Source organism: Octodon degus, unplaced genomic scaffold (assembly GCF_000260255.1).
Source record: "Octodon degus isolate 3935 unplaced genomic scaffold, OctDeg1.0 scaffold00326, whole genome shotgun sequence".
Lineage (NCBI taxonomy): Eukaryota > Metazoa > Chordata > Mammalia > Rodentia > Octodontidae > Octodon > Octodon degus.
Window position 1 is genome coordinate 1,427,866 of NW_004524902.1, and position 16,217 is coordinate 1,444,082.

Here is a 16,217-nt window from a genome sequence, read left to right on the forward strand (position 1 = left end):
CACACACACACACACACACACACACACACACACACACACACACACACAGCAGGTTAGCTTTTCATGAAGAAAAACCTAGTCTCACTGTAGCATGATCACCCTACAATCTTCCTCCTCTGCAATTTGCTATCAGAGTGCTTTCATTCTTTGTACTGTTAACAGTTTGAAGCATTGGTCTCCTCTCTGATCATTTATTCCACTGACTCACTTAAAAACTGCAGCCAGGATTCCCTAACTATTTTAGTGGACTATTTTTCTTAAGTTGCCCAAAAAACTTTAAATTGCCAAGGTCAATTCAGCCATTAAGCTTATTGACTCCTTTAGAATTTACCATAACCACCCACTTCAAAACCTCTTTTCTATATTGATTTTCATGACCCTTCTGTACTTCTGTTCTTTTGTTGTCTGTGTCACTGCCTTTATTTGTTCATTCTAAAATTACGTGTTCCACTTGCTCGCCACCCTCCTCCCGTCACTACCTCACAATCGTATCAGTTCCCATGGTTTCAGTCCTTACCTTGGTACCTACAACTACCATATTTGCATCAACAGATTTTCCATTGCATTTATACCTGAACGTTTCCATAGCAACTCCAGTATAATTCATACAAACCACTTTTCTCCCAAAATCTGGACTTTCTCCTATATCCTCTACTTTCCTGTATTCTCTATCTCTATTTTTAAAGTCTTAGCTTTCCTAGCGATTGACATTTAAGCTCACAAAGCCTTTTCTAAATGTTTGTATACCTTTCCCCACATTCACATCATTAAATTTGTCTACCTAGTGATGGTCACATATCTTCTTCTGTCTTTGCAAGTACCTCAGCTTGGGCCAATTTTCTCTCAGTAGCATGAAAAGTTTCATGGACTGAGACCCGGATGGACTGGGTCTTGACCACTACTCCATCTTCCATCACTGGCACTTCCCATCTTGCTTCCTAGTCAGTAGGCTTGAACTCCCCTTAGTGATGTTCCCCTAATTCACCTTGGTCCATGAGCTATCCCCTGTATATGTTATACTCGTTAGAAGTCTTTCAAGCTAGACCACTCCATATCATAAATGGAACAACCAATGGGTCACTTTTCACAAAACTAATGCGAGAGATCATTGGTTTTTAACATTTATTTCTAAATATTTAGAATTGAAACAGAAAATTTGGAAAATGAAAAATGACTCTCACTCCTAAGTTCAACCACTATTGACATTTGGCTAGATTTCCTTCTATTCTAGTTTCTGTGCTCTTCAAAAAAAGTGGGGTTGCATGCTACATATATTTTTCTATTTTTCAATTTTTTAAAGAGAATAAAAGATAGTAAAAGAATTAGAAGCAATATAGAATTCCACTAAACAAAAGTGATAGGAATTCAACAGTGGTTGTTATATTGCATACTGTTGTCTTCAAATTGCTTGTTCAGATTACAACATATAAGCATCATTGACTCAGAAGACAAGTATTTTTCCATCGTTTTAAAGTAGTCTTCAAAAACAAATTGAGGAATCTTAGAATATTCTATAAGTAATAGATCTTACTTATTAAAGTTCTCTTATGATTTATATAGTAAGCATCTGTGCCACCTACTCTTGTAATTCAACTGGATTAAAAGCCAGGGCTGTGACTGGATTACAAAGGAAATGCCTGCATCAGTGGGTTTGTCACTTGATCAGTGTAGCCTAGTTAGAACAAGTGGATCTTGGGGCTGTGACACTGGCGATGTATCTGGTGTCCATGGACCCTTCCTCTATAGCTCTTGCCCTCCTGATTCCCAGATGCCATGATTGAAGAGCTCTCCCCTGCCATGCCCTTCTGCCATGAAATCTCTGCCAGAGAACCAGCCGACCTGGGACTGACATCTCTATCCCAATTAACTTATGGTATCAGGCACTCTGTCCTGACAAAAGAATGCAGCTAATACACTATCTTCACCTTGCAGTGTTTGTCAGTAATTTTATTTCTTATCACAGGTTACCTAGGAGTGGCATTACTTATCAAAGAGTAGAAAGATTTTTAAGCTCATTGTTCACACTATCAAATTACTTTCCAAAACAGCGGATTCCATTTACTCTTTCACTGTAGAGGATAAAAGGACTGACTTGCAAACTTCATAATTCGTAAAGGGTTCTGGGTGGGTCTAGTACAGTGACACCTCAGTTGCCAAAGAGCTTCAGGCTTGAACTACTCAGAGATCAAAGTTTGAAAAAAATTTGCTTGGTGTTTATAAGTTTGCTCGACTGTTGAGACAAAAATATGATTTGAAATAGCCTGTATGGGTGACAGTCAGTCAAACACTGTGTCTTGCAGATACAAATGGGAAGCACTTCTAAGGGCCACACTTGCCCAAATTTTTAGTGACAAAAGGTGAAAGAAGACCAAGAAAAAAAGACCCTAGAAAATGTCCTTCCAGCAGTCTTTATGGAAGGAGACTTTCTTACCAGAAAGAACCAGTCCTCCTCCCCCTTTATTTTCTCTCTGATCTCAAGGAGCCAGGTAAAGCCTCTAAGTCAAGGTAAAGTATCTGTATAAACTTCTTAAATTATATCTACTACAATAGTTTTTGATAGTTAATGGATTGTATTTATTGTGCTTAGATATTTTAGGGGGTATTTCCATAACCTAGGGCTGTTGACTTTGCGTTAAAATCTTGGAAAAATGAATTGATAAGTGTAGTTTTTGGGCCTCAGAGCCAATTATTATCTGATTTTTAATTATTTCTTATTGAAAACATATGTACAGATCTTAAACTTGCCAGCATCCAAACATGAGTTTGGCGCAAATTTGGTTTGACAACCAAGATGTCACTGTTACTTCCCATCTCCAATTCCTCTGCTCTTCACAGGCAACTTCTTAAAACCACAGTCATGTTTCCAGGGACTCAGAAAATTCTAGAGATTTCTCCACTGTTCACAGAAAGTAGCATTTCAGTCAGCTATCAATTGCTTATAACTTGCTTGGTTCCTCTTCTCATTCAGTGGTCAGGGCCAGCAAGTCTGCTCCTTGCTACACTTTCAATCATCTGAAAAAGTCTTAACAAATATATGGTTTAAGGTTCCATTCTAGGATAGTTACAGAAGACCAGAAACTGGCTTTGCTAAAAAGCTCTCCGGAGGGCCAGGGAGATGACTCAGTGGAATAAGTGCTTCCCTGGCAAGAGCATGGGCCTGAGTTCAATCCCTGGTTCCGCCAAAAAAAAAAAAAAAAAGAAAGAAAGAAAAAGAAAAACAAACAAAAAAAGCCCAATAAAAAGCTCTCTGTCGGTGGAGCCTAATAACCAGGTAAGAATTAAGTCACTGGGAGTAGCCTCTTCTTCCTTAAAATGAAATAAGTAAAAAGACTGGAAGAATATTTATCAAGAATACAAACTCATGGGCTGTGCCAGACAAATTTCTGTCACTGTGAGCAAGTCACCTGGCATCACCAGCTTTGTAATAGGGAAGGTTTATTTTGGGCTCACAGTTTTGGAAATTCCACTTCACTGCTGGCTCGCCACATGCTTTTAGGACATAGAAAGGCAGCAAATATATAGAAGGACAAGCTGCACAATGCAGTGTAGGCAGAAAGCAGAGAGGAAGGGGAGGACCAGGGAGTCCTAGTTACACTCCTGATCAGCACAATCCCAGAGAACAGATGCTCTCAGCAGCCCCCATCACTTATACAACATACCAGTAACACCTTGGCTAAGAAGGAATCCTTTTACATTCAAGTGCTTGAAGAGATTTTCCAGACCCAAACTAGACCAGAGACCTCACTTTAAAAGCTACTACTTCAGACACCTTAGGGTTAGACATCAGGATTCTGCCATTGCTTATATTTAATAATTTGAACTCTTCTGATTTACAAAAATAAAAAGACACTGGGAGGATTTTGTTATTACTATTCACAAGCATTCAGTTCTAGAGAACAAAACCAGAATACAAAGTACTCAGGGAAAGTAAGATACATTATTTGTATGAGCCACATGCATATTCTGCTCCAGTCACCATCCAACGTTGTAACACCAGTGGAAGCAGTAATCTTTAAAAAGTAACTCAGAAGAAGCAGTGTAGGGCAGTCCCACCTTGACAAGAGGCAGAGAAAAAAAAGAACTATAAAACAGTTTTACTTACCCCGAGAGGGTAACATGTCCAGGAACATGGCTGGAATCTGACAGATGAGTTAAGTATTTTGTTCAGAATTCTACTATATATTATCCAGTCTCACCTGGGCTCTTAGAGAATATAGTCATAAACAGAAAAAATCAACAGAAATGAAGGCAGGACAGTACATCAGAAAGCTAATCTTTTCTTGAAAACCTTTGGTGAACATGGGAAGGAACTGTGATATAGGCTGTCTCATGAAAAGGAACATTTTCAACTACTTATAAAAGGTTAATTTGGGGTTATGCATACATAAAGCGCTCCTTAACCACCCTAAAAATACTCCTGGCTTTGGTCAAGATCAGTGTTAATAAACAATTCCATTGTGTTTCTCTGTATTCTCTCTGGTCTAATCCACCACTGGGATTGAAAATTGATGCCACAAATCACAATGGACCTGATGGAGGAAAACACTGACAGTCCCCTTTTTGGTGTTCTATGGAGGAAGGCAGCAATAAGGACTTGGGAAAATCAATGTCTTCTTCAACAGATGCATCAGGAAGCCTGACAGGTTCATACTCACAGCTGAATTTTTAGGATGGGGAAATTTAGAGAAATACTGTGGGTGGAAAATTATTATAATCTGAATCCAAATATAGAGGGCTATGAAAGAGGTAGCAAAAATCCAAACTCCAAATGCATTTGAAAGGGAGTAAAAAGAGTAAGTAACAGAATGGAGCTGGCAGACAATTTTGGGAAAACATGAAATGACTATGGATATTGGTATAGAAAATATGTGTGATAAGGAGTATAAAAAATATTCATAGGCTGGGGATGTAGCTCAGTGGCACAGCACTTGCCTGGAAAGTACAAAGTTCTGAGTTCAATTCTCACTACCAAAATAAAAAAAGTATTCACAATTAAAACTTCATAGGGGCTGGGGAGATAGCTCAGTAGAATATGTACTTGCCTGGCAAGCACAGTGTCCTGAGTTCAATCCCTGATACTGCAAAAAAAATAGTATAAAGATACATTTAAGAAAATATTATAAATTAGTGACTTCAGGTATCATTTTAGGACTCTTCTGCAAAGAGAAAATACAGCAATAGGCTGGTTTTTTTCTGCGTCAACTCCAAGCAACTAATTATATCTTCCTTAACCTTTAGGGTGAGGATTCCCAATTTATAGCAGATCTCAGCTGGAGAGGTCTAAGGTCAATCAACAGTGCCAACCATGCTTACTGAAAGTAAGATCAGCAAGAAGGACCACCGTCTGTCCTCACAGAGGGAATTACAGAGGGTGTTGAGCAAAAGGACAAGTGGAGACACAGCTCTACATGGGCACTCGGGATTGCCCTGAGCTAGTGATGAAAAGAAACTGAGCTGGACCACAAGTATAGATTTGGAAAGAAACTCAGGGAACAGAATCTAGGATCCAGGGTAGAAGAAAACATCATGAGGAATGAAGACTGTCGTCCATGTCACTACATTCCACAAAGCCACAAGAATGAGGGCGAGGGTAAGTCCCAGGCTAGGCAGAGATTGAGTTCACCCCTAGTGAAAGACTTTGTTGTTTCAGAAAACATTAAAGTGAATGACAGTGAGGAAACAAAGTTGATTTTTAAATATCATAAAATTAAAGAGTTGGTAAATCACCCCTCTGTCTCTGCTCTCTAGGATAATTTGTCATTGTATATTATTAAAATAATGTTAGTTTCAATAACAAGCTTTATAAAACAGCACTCTAAATTTTACTCTTTTGATTAAATAAGAGGTTTTAATATTTCTTTAAGTTAATTATTTAGTTCTTATGTGAATATAATGTTATATTGTTTTTTTTTCTAAAATTAACTTACATTCACATTAAATGAAGTATTTCAAATTCTACTGTAAACTTTCCTTAGATTCAGTATTACACAGATGCAGACACATGTTCTTGTAGTAATTAGTGCATACATGTGTCAGATGAGCTTAACCACCACACTTATTTACCAAAGTTAAAAAAAAATGCCCAAGTCCATCACCTGTCTAACTTACAATTGTACCTAACAAAAAGCCACTCTGGAAAATAAGGCTTCAGTTCAACGCTGGGTTGAGATGTTTGATCAGATACCCTCCTTCAGTTAAGAAACAGGAGTCATAAATCCACTTCTTCCCTTTAACACCGTGGGCATTCCGACGCATTATGCCCTATGGAAGTCAGAACCCAGGGCTACCCTGCCAGAGCACTGGCAGCTAAAGGCCTCCTGGAGGACCAGGAAGCAGGACCCCAGGTATACAGAGCACAAGATGTAAAAGAGAGAGAGAAAGAGAGAGAGAGAGAGAGAGAGAGAGAGAGAGAGAGAGAGAGAGAGAGAGAGAGAAATGTTATCTTGACTAGGGGATGGGGGATATTTTTAAGAAGATCAAGGTACAATAGCATAATATTTACTTAAATCTTGAAAAGCAAAAACAGATTTGATAGGAGAAAAGTACAAAGAATACAAAAGCTTTTCAAAGAGTTTGCTATTACTGTTAGAGTAACACTACCAACTTTTAGTGTACAGAATGTTAAATAAGCTTAGATATTTTTAACTACATAGAACAATTCAATCTATAAAGGAATAATTGTCATAAAGTACCTTTTTAAAAAATTTCACGAATAAAGACAATCTGTATTCATCATCTGAAGGATTTTTCCTAGGATATGTTATTAGTTCCACTGTAAACCTAAAAACTATCTCTTTAGTTGGTCTTATTTTAGCATTCAATTCAGTGTCATCACTTACTGATAATACTGGAAAGCAATTCTCTCTGTTCAGTGTCTATTTCTGTTATATACTCTTTTTTGTCAGAAAAAGACTTTATCACAAGGAGCTACCCTAATAACGTAATTATTGTGACATACTAAAAGTTGGAATCATCTACAAGCATAAAGACAACTTGGCCTGCCTTTCATGGCCCATAACCAGAAGAACAGCAAAAAGCCAGCTGCACCAGAAGCTCCTCTAATACCACAAGTGCCCCGTGGCAATTACTTGCACCTTCTGGAAGAAAACCAAAGACTACAGCTAAAGAAATGCCTCCTGCATAGGATGTTTCTAGTGGCCAACACACATCCAAACATGGACCAAAAAGAAATTGCCGAGCACTATGAGCAAACATTTCAGTCAATTCTAAAACATAACCCAGGAGAAGCAGTGACTGGGCTATTGCTCATTTATCCCACTTCCATGCTACACATTCTTGAATCCTCCAGCAGTACTCTCCAGCAAATTCTCTTAGATTTTCTTAGCCAGGAAAAGAAAGAAAAAGAATTTTGGATTCAAAAACTGAAAATTGTCGTCATTTCTCATAACATCCCGACACGGGTCTTCATGCAGTGGCACACTTCAGTAGTAAGAGCACCAATTATGTATCTCGATGATGTGACCCAATCCCAGTCCCTGAAGGAGATCGTCACAGATTTTCTCACCCGCACTCATAAACTGGCACTGCATCTTTTCAAGACCCCTAAAGTGAAAACCAAAGGACTAGATGATAACTTGCAGAATGCTGCACCTAGCCTGCTCCTCCCAGAACAAATCATAAAGTACTTATGTAACTCTGAGGAACTCCCAGACCCAGCCACTTTCCTAAGCATGTATAATAAGCCCATAGACATCATCCTGGATTCTGAGGTGGTGTGGCCTGTTCCTTCTAAATTCTAGGACTGAGAAAGATAATGGAGTTTGATGTCTTAAGGAATGCATGCTGAATAAATAAAACTGTTTCTGATATTCTTCCTTTTCTTCTTTTAATAAAAGAACACCACAATTTATCCAAAGGTAATATGTTTATCTCTATAGAATATGTATCTATTTGCTCTGATATTGAACACAACACATTATTTTAAGGGGGTTGAGTTTAATAAAATCATAGTAAGTTTCATCTTTTTTCATAGAATAAGTTAATTTTTAAAAGAAAATACAGAAGACAAAGGACAAATATAATTTAGATTTTCATACATTTTTGACAGCTCATAAGCAGCCTCTACCATGCAGTAAAAGTACTATATCCTGGTATGAAACTTTTGTAGGTGCAATTCAGCATTTGAGTTGTTGGTAACCTAGTATGTAGAAAACTAATTATGACATGACATGTGATGTAATACAACTTAATGAATTAGTATGAAGGGGTAAGTAGAAGGGGTCCCAAAACACAGAGGGAATGCTGTACAATTCTAACATTCAGAAAACAAAACCTTAGAAAATAGTTCCAAAGCTCATATATTCGGGCCCATATATTCAACAATATTGGGGCCAATGTAAAATTAAAGAACACATTAGCTTTTTTATTAATTTATTTTGTGTGTGTGGTACTCAGGATTAAACTCAGGAACTTGTTCTTGCCAGAACTTATGCTGCTGAACTATGTCCCTGGTCCAACACTCACTTCTGAAGTGACTAGAAAATATTATACATTATCAGACAGAATCATAATCTTTTAAGCAACATTATTCATTGAGCACTTTCCTACATAATAAATATATCTCAGACACTACGGATATGGTGGGGTATTTGGAAGACAGATTTCCTGCCTACTTTACAAGCTTGTTTCTGAAGGATTCCATGCAAGATAAATACTTTCACAATTCCCTTCTTTTAAAGTAAGTTTTTCAGAAAATACATATTTACTGGATCAGAAAAAATCTCTTTAGCTGGATGAATTTCATTTAGAAGCCATTTTCTAAAGTTACCTAATGAATAAAAGTTTATGAATAAAAAATCTATTAATGTATTGAAAATCATGGCACGTTGTTTTTTTTTTCTATAATGGGTCACTCCAATATATTACATTCCCACATGCTCTTCTTGCAATATGCCTTTCATGTTACTCCTGTTTCATTCTAAATTCCTTCCCTTAAAATCTGCCTCCAACAGCAGAGCACAGGAGGAATGATTCTCCATGACCTCCAAGGTTGAGTCATAAAACTGCTATCAATGTGACTCTGCGTCCTTTGAACAATCTAAGAAGTTTCCAGGTGATATTCCAGGTCCCAACCAAGTGCCAGTATGAAGCACTCCAGGAGATTCTGGACTCTAGACTTCCGCTAACTCTAGATTTCAAATCAGTCCTGCTGGCACTGTGTGGGATACAGATGAGCTCTTCCCACTGAATCCTGCTGGAATTCCAGGTCTCTGAACAACATAAGTAGCATCTTGGTGTAAATCATTATGTTTTGGGTGGGTGATTAAGCAGATGGCTGAAACGGTATACATGTACATAAACTATTTTTATCACTTATTATTCACTCCACTCATTCATGTACCTAATACTCAGTGGGCAGATGCCGTGGCAAGCAAAACCACCAGAACGACACCCAGGATTTGGAGGCAGATTTATTTACATCAATGGAGACTGATCAAGATCATTCCCAAAATATCAGGCCTTGATCTCCAGTGGTCAAGGGCTCCTGTGGGATAAGCAAGCAGGAAGCAGAGGCAGAAGGGCTTGTCCTCTGGATCACTTCTTACAAATGCATCACAGGGACCAGCTACGTATCACAGTGATCAGTCGCTTCTAAGAAACAAAAGTAACAGGAACTCTAACCAGAACTGCTGCAACCAGGACAACTAACTCAAGTACACTGGTTTGGAGGACGGGAGGGTCTTCTAGTGCACAGCTATTAATAATTATTTATTAATAATAATTATAGTGGGCCAATTACTATGCTTGCCCCTTAATACACAAATAGCAGCAAGATGTGTGTCTACCACGTTGCCCAGCGAGGATATCTGGTCTGTAATAATTTCAGGTATTAGAAATACTGATAGTGGGGCTGGGGAGATGGCTCAGTAGAATAAGTGCTTCCCTGGCAAGCACAAAGGCCTGAGTTCAATGCCCGGTTCCACCAAAAAAAAAAAAGAAAGAAAGAAAGAAAAGAAAAGAAATACTGATATAGCAAATGAATTTGTAAGGCCAAAGAAAATTATTAATCATCAGAATTTCTTTTGGAGGACATTTTTATGAAAAAATCTAAATGATTACTGATTTAATTTGCACACTAATTTTAATGTAAAGAATTCATGAAGCTTTAACTATGAAAATAACTAGAACATAAACAAGGTGACTATGAATAAGTAATTTCATCATTTACTCTTTTTAGCAAGCATACTTGTATGAATTTATTCAAAGGAAAGTTGCCTTAGTCACTTTAGAAGGATTTATATTTATCCCAGTGATGACATTACTATGAAAGTAATTTTATTATTTATTTATGGTAGCTGCATGAAGAGAGCTTATAACTTTAAATCCTTTAACTTAGATCTTAAATACTTTAATTTTTGATCACCATATCATATATACTCCAACTCAATTAATATTAATATCCAATCTTCATTTGTATAGATACTTGTTTTTAAATATTATATTCATTCTCAAAGAAAGAACTATGGTCGCTGAATACACTAAGAAGTAAGTCACTGCCCTAAAGAGAAGCACAAATTGTTTTGAGCAGCAGGTTTATTAGTGAGACACTGATGTGGTTTACTGAGACAATGTTTAAAGGACACTCATTTAGCTGTATATGTTTGGGGTATATTTGATACTATTCAGCACTCTATATTCATTCATATCTACAAGTATAATTTAGTATGATGAAGTACAAGATATGAATCATTAAACTTTAGAACGACTCATCGGGGAATTTTCAGCACAATATAAGTTAGTTTCCTTAAAATAAAACCTCAAATAAAGCCTAAGAACAGAAGTTAATGCAAAAAGAACAACAAATGCTCAACACTCTAAACATACCTTTAAAGCCATATGATACTGAACATATAACATATATAAATTCATTCACACAAACGTTAAGATGATGCAAGCAGACCCACTCGGGGCCTTCTCTTTGTCTGTGTATACTGGGCAGTAGGCTGTCCTAAGGCTCATTTCAGAGGTGAGCAAAGACTTTCAGCAAGGTTATAGATTTCTTGAAGAGTTGAAATAATATTTGAAAGGAAAAACTCTCCCAGGCTGAATTCTAAAATGTCGTTATATTCACTTTAATGTAAGAAACATCTGTGCTTTTCATAAGCATTATTGTTTAGCCCAAATAGATTTTGACATTCAGTAAATTTATTACAACTTTAGTCACATAGAACCACATTTCAGTTCATTTAAACCTACCTCAAGCAGTACAATATCCTTATACTCCCCAAGAGAGTAGAAATGAGATAGCTGATCACTTCACATAGCAAAACAACTTCACATTACTTCATGCTGTAGTAAATGATTTAATGTAGAATTACAGTTCTCCCCCTTGTGGTCAATTAATTAAATTTCCAGATTACCTACTGTTAGGATCAATATAATGCACATGCACAGATTTTAAGAAAATATAGAATCTTCCCAAATACTATTCATATAACTACTTTATCTCCTTTGTCTGTAGGTGAAAAATCTGGGACCAAAAGGTATTAAGGTGTTTTGCCAAAAGTATATGTCGATAACAAGTCTCACTTAAACTCACTGTATTTATTGCACAACTCTTGATCGCTCTATAAGTAACATATTCTTTGAAAGAGTAGTTCGAAATTCATCTTTCTTATGACTGTAGAATTTTAAAATTCTAAGTATTCGTTTTACTTTTTTATTATTTTTAAGAATCTTTTATTTATTTGGTACAGGGTCTCACTACACAGTGCAGACTCCTAGTGATACTCCTGTCTCAGCCTCCGCAGCCCTAGGACTACAAGGGTGTACCACCACGCTCAGTTTCATGGCTGACTTGGTGTGGGATGGGCATGGCCTGCGGTACTGAGGATCGAACCCAGGTCCTTGCACTTGTCAGGCAGGCGCTCAACCCACGGAGCTATCTGCTCAGCCCCACTCTTTAAAAAAAAAAAGTAACAAGAAAAATTATTATATTTTGTATAATAAATTGTTAAGAAATACCCTTAAACCTTCTAAACACAATGTGATCTTTGATATCTTGATAAACAGAATAGGTATTAAATTCATTTAAAATCTTTTTGAAGAGAGTATGATCAAATTGCCTTGAACGGAGCAGACAGAATTTAGGCTACATTTCTGAGAAAATATTTAAAAGTATATGTTTATGAATAAGAAATCCAACAAAATTTTAATGCAACAAAAATAAAACCCAAAGCATTTTCCAGCACTTGTTCAAAAATTAACAATTTATAACATAGGTTTACATGTCACAACAAGTAGGCTATATTGACATGAAAAAATGCAAAATTGCAAAGTGAAAGGAATTCACAAACAGTAACTATATTTATAAAAAGAACTATGACTTATAATTATAAATATTACAACCTTTTAGCACGGTGTCAATGTAGACTGTCTACCCAAAGCCTCATGTGTTCAGAGGAGGGGCTTTTGACAGATGATCAGACCATGAATATGCCATCCCCATTAGTAGATAAAACCACTGAGAAGTAGAGCCTGGTGAGGAGAAGCAGGCCCCTGAAGCATGACCAGTCAGCTCCTCTCTTTTTTTCTGCTTCCTAGTCACCACAAAATGTTCTTCTGCCAGACCCCTCCACCAGGTCCTTCCAGCTTTGGAGCCAACTGATGCTGGACTGAACTCTCTAAGACCATGAGGCAAAACAAGTATCCACTGCTTTTATCTGTGGGGGTCAGATATTTTGTCCTGTAAGTACTCTTTCTAAATCCAAGAAAAAAATGTATATTAGCTATCCTAATATTAAATTGCTGTATAAAGAAGGAATCTTTATCTCACTTCTCTGGATTTTGAAATATTTTGAAAAATTCATTCAATACTTATTATTTGATTATTTGTTTTACTGTTAACTCTTAAGACTGGGTCGACCCCCTATTCATGAGAATCATTATTGCTGGTATGTTCCTAAAAAAACATAAACTTGAAAAACCCTTTCCATATAATTTAGACAAAATATATTTGATTTGACAAATAGTAATGAAGTTGAAAACCGACAAGTCCATTTTTAAGTAATGGGACTATATAAAGACTTGGTTCAATTCAAAAGATCAGCTTCTATCCCAAATAAGGATTGGAAGGAGACAACAATGTTGTCAAGCTGTTCTTCCTTATTTGTTCTCTGTAATCTAGGCAGTGTCATGATCTCAGTTCGCACCTAAGCGCCAACGACTTAAAGCAAATGATTATGTCTTCACATATTCAATTAACAAATATTTATGTATTTCACAACTATTTTGCTTTCATCACTGTTTAGGCTTTGGACACTAAAAAAGACAAAGCCCATGTTTCCAAGAAGCATGTTTTCTGGAAGAAGAAACTTCAATAAGCAAACAGAGGCAATTGTTTCAGATAATAGTTTTATGTGCCATGGGGGAAAAACAAATCAGAGTTGATGGTGACTGATGGGTCCAGGGTATGCTGGAGGTCACAGTAGGCTTCTCAGTGAAAGTAGGTTATCTCCAAACTGAGATCTGATGGAGAGGAAGCATCATGCTTGGCAAAGATATGGTGGAAAAAGTCAGAACTTTCTAGAAAAGATAGAAAGAATGAACTTGATATTTTTGAAAGACAGAAAGAGGACCGGAGTGGCTGGGGAGCTCAACTTGAAGAAGACAATATAATTGAAGGGAGTGACGAGGGATGTAAGATACAGGGTTGCATAGTCATGGATTAGGGATATGGATTTCATTGTCTTGGTCATTGCTACAGCACATCTCTGGGCTTTAGTTTTTGTATGGAAGTCTCCCAGGCCGGTTCAGTGCATCTGTGCTCTCTTTAGGTCATGGTCACTCAAGCAAAGCACCAGTTGTTTCCCACAGTATTTCAGTGGCAGGCCTTGTTTCCGTGCCCTTCTTGGAGGGGTCTCACCGCAGGCCAAACTCCTCTTCTCACTCTCTTCCCAGTCCAGATACACTTCTGTTGAAGAAAAAGGCAATCTAGAAAAGACTTAAGAGAGTAACCTGTGGGGCCAAATTGAAAAACTGAAACCAGTTTCTGAAGTTTGTTCATTTACCTTTCCATAGCTTGGTTTCCTCACCTAAGAAAAAAAAATGAGCGTAATAACAGGAGCTACACTTTAAGACTGGATATAAGTACTGTATGAAATAATGCAGAAAAAACTCTGTCATAGAGAAAGATCTGTATGATACGTTACTACTCTGATCAAAATTCAATGACTTCCATTTTATCCCTGAATAAAAAGAATTTTTTTTTTTAATTTGTCTTTTTGAGACAGGGTCACACTATGCAGTTCGTGCTGACCTTAGGCTCACTTTGTAGCCAGGCTAGTCTTGAATTTGCAAGGATCCTCCTGCCTCAGTCTCCATAATCCTCAGCCAGGATTATGGTTGTGTGCCAGTATCCTTAGCTAAAAGCAAAATTTTCTCTTGATTTGCAAAGCTTCAGCTCTCTGCTGCGTCTTTACTTAACAACTCACCTATGACTGCGTGGCTTTTATTTTCCCTTTCCTCAGTTCTCTGTATTTTTTCTATCCTTGCTTCTAGGCTGTTAACATCCTTCCTCTCTTAGAAAAACTATGCTCATCAATCAAACTTTACCTCCAGATCTTAAGAAAATTCTGCTTATGAATCAAATTTTAGCTCAAGAAAGCCTCATTGTACATGGCCCTCCATCACATTCAAGAAGTTTTTCTATCCTAAGGTTGTGATCCTTTTTACATTTATCTATCTACCAAAATGCAAACATCGCCATCATAATTTTTGTATTGTATGTATTGTATGTTCAATGCTTCATCAGAAAAATATATAAGAACTTGTATATATGTATAATATATTTATGTATATATGTATGCAGTGTATGTATATATGTATGCATATGTTAATATTAATATATAGAGACATCAATTCAATATAAGTTTTTGTAAGAAGTTTTTCCACAGATAAACTTTACTTATGTCAAAAGTATTGTGCAATCTCAGTATATAGTAAAGTGTTCCTATGTAATTGACTGGGCTTTTGCCATTGTTCACAAAGCATTTTAAAATGGTAAATGTTGGGGTGGAGGAGATAGCTCTGTGGTCTAAGCACCTGCCTGGCAAGCACAAGGACCCATGTTAGATCCCTGGTATAGCATGCGGTGCCAGCCCAGGAACCCCAGGAGCACTGTGCTGGCCTTGGAAACCGGCCTTGGTGGCTCACACTTGGAATCTCAGTGCTGGGGAGGCTGAAACAGGAGGATCAGTATGCGACTAAGCTGTATAGCAAGATCCTGTACCAAATGAATGAATGAATGAATGAATGAATGAATGAATGAATGAATGAATAAAGGATTTTTTAAGGGAAAAAAATAAATCAACCAATAAAAAATGCTGGAGAGGCTGTGGGTAAAAGGAATTCTTTTGGGGCCAGGGAGATGGCTCAGTGGAATAAGTGCTTCCCCAGCAAGCACAAGGGTCTGAGTTCAATCCCCGGTTCCACCACAAAAAAAAAAAAGGAACTCTTTTCCACTGTTGGTGGGAGTGCAGACTGGTACAATCACTGTGGAAATCAGTGTGGGGATTCTTCAAAAGATTAGGTCTAGAGATGCCAATTGACCCTGCTGTTTCCCTTGGTATCTTCCCAAAAGAATTAAAAGCAGCATACAACAATAATACATACACACCTATGTTTATAGCAGTACGGTTCTTAATATCTTAAGTTTGGAAACAGTCCAAATGCTCATCAACCAGTAAATGTATAAAGTGGGATGTTATTTAGTCATAAGAGATAAACTGAAGATAGTTCTAGGCAAATGGATGGACCTTGAGACCTTTCTTTTAAGTGAAATAAATTGGACATACAGGTATGAATATCATATGATCTGTGATGAGAAACTGAAACCATAAATAAAGACTTAAATGTATAATACATATTGTGAAATAGGAAGAAATGGTTCAAATAGGAGAACTACGGAGGGGAGGGGAAAAAATGAGGAAACAATGCTAAAATGGAAAAAAAGCTTTTGTAAATTAAGGGAGGGGAATGGAAAAAGGAGAATCAAGAGGTATTGTGTACAGGTACAGATTTCCTATGTTTTTGTAAGAAGTTTTGTAAGAAGTTTTTGTAAGAAGTTTTTCCACAGATTAACTTTACTCACATCAAATCATTGTGCAATTTCAATGTACAGTAAAGTGTTCTTATGTAATTGACTGGATATATATATATATATGTGTGTGTGTGTGTGTGTATGTATATAATTACCT

At 37.1% G+C, this 16,217-nt stretch overlaps 2 protein-coding genes across 2 annotated transcripts in view; one reads left to right on the forward strand and one right to left on the reverse strand.

Annotated features, from left to right (window-relative positions):
* Tex47 (testis expressed 47) overlaps positions 1-7,760 on the forward strand; it is a 9,864-nt gene extending 2,104 nt beyond the window's left edge. Inside the window, exon 2 of the mRNA XM_012513125.2 lies at positions 6,989-7,760. Coding sequence (XP_012368579.2) covers positions 6,989-7,760 — 772 coding nt within the window. The remainder of the gene's footprint in view (positions 1-6,988) is intronic.
* Positions 1-16,217, reverse strand: part of Znf804b (zinc finger protein 804B) — a 660,912-nt gene that overhangs the window by 617,137 nt on the left and 27,558 nt on the right. The window lies entirely within an intron of this gene.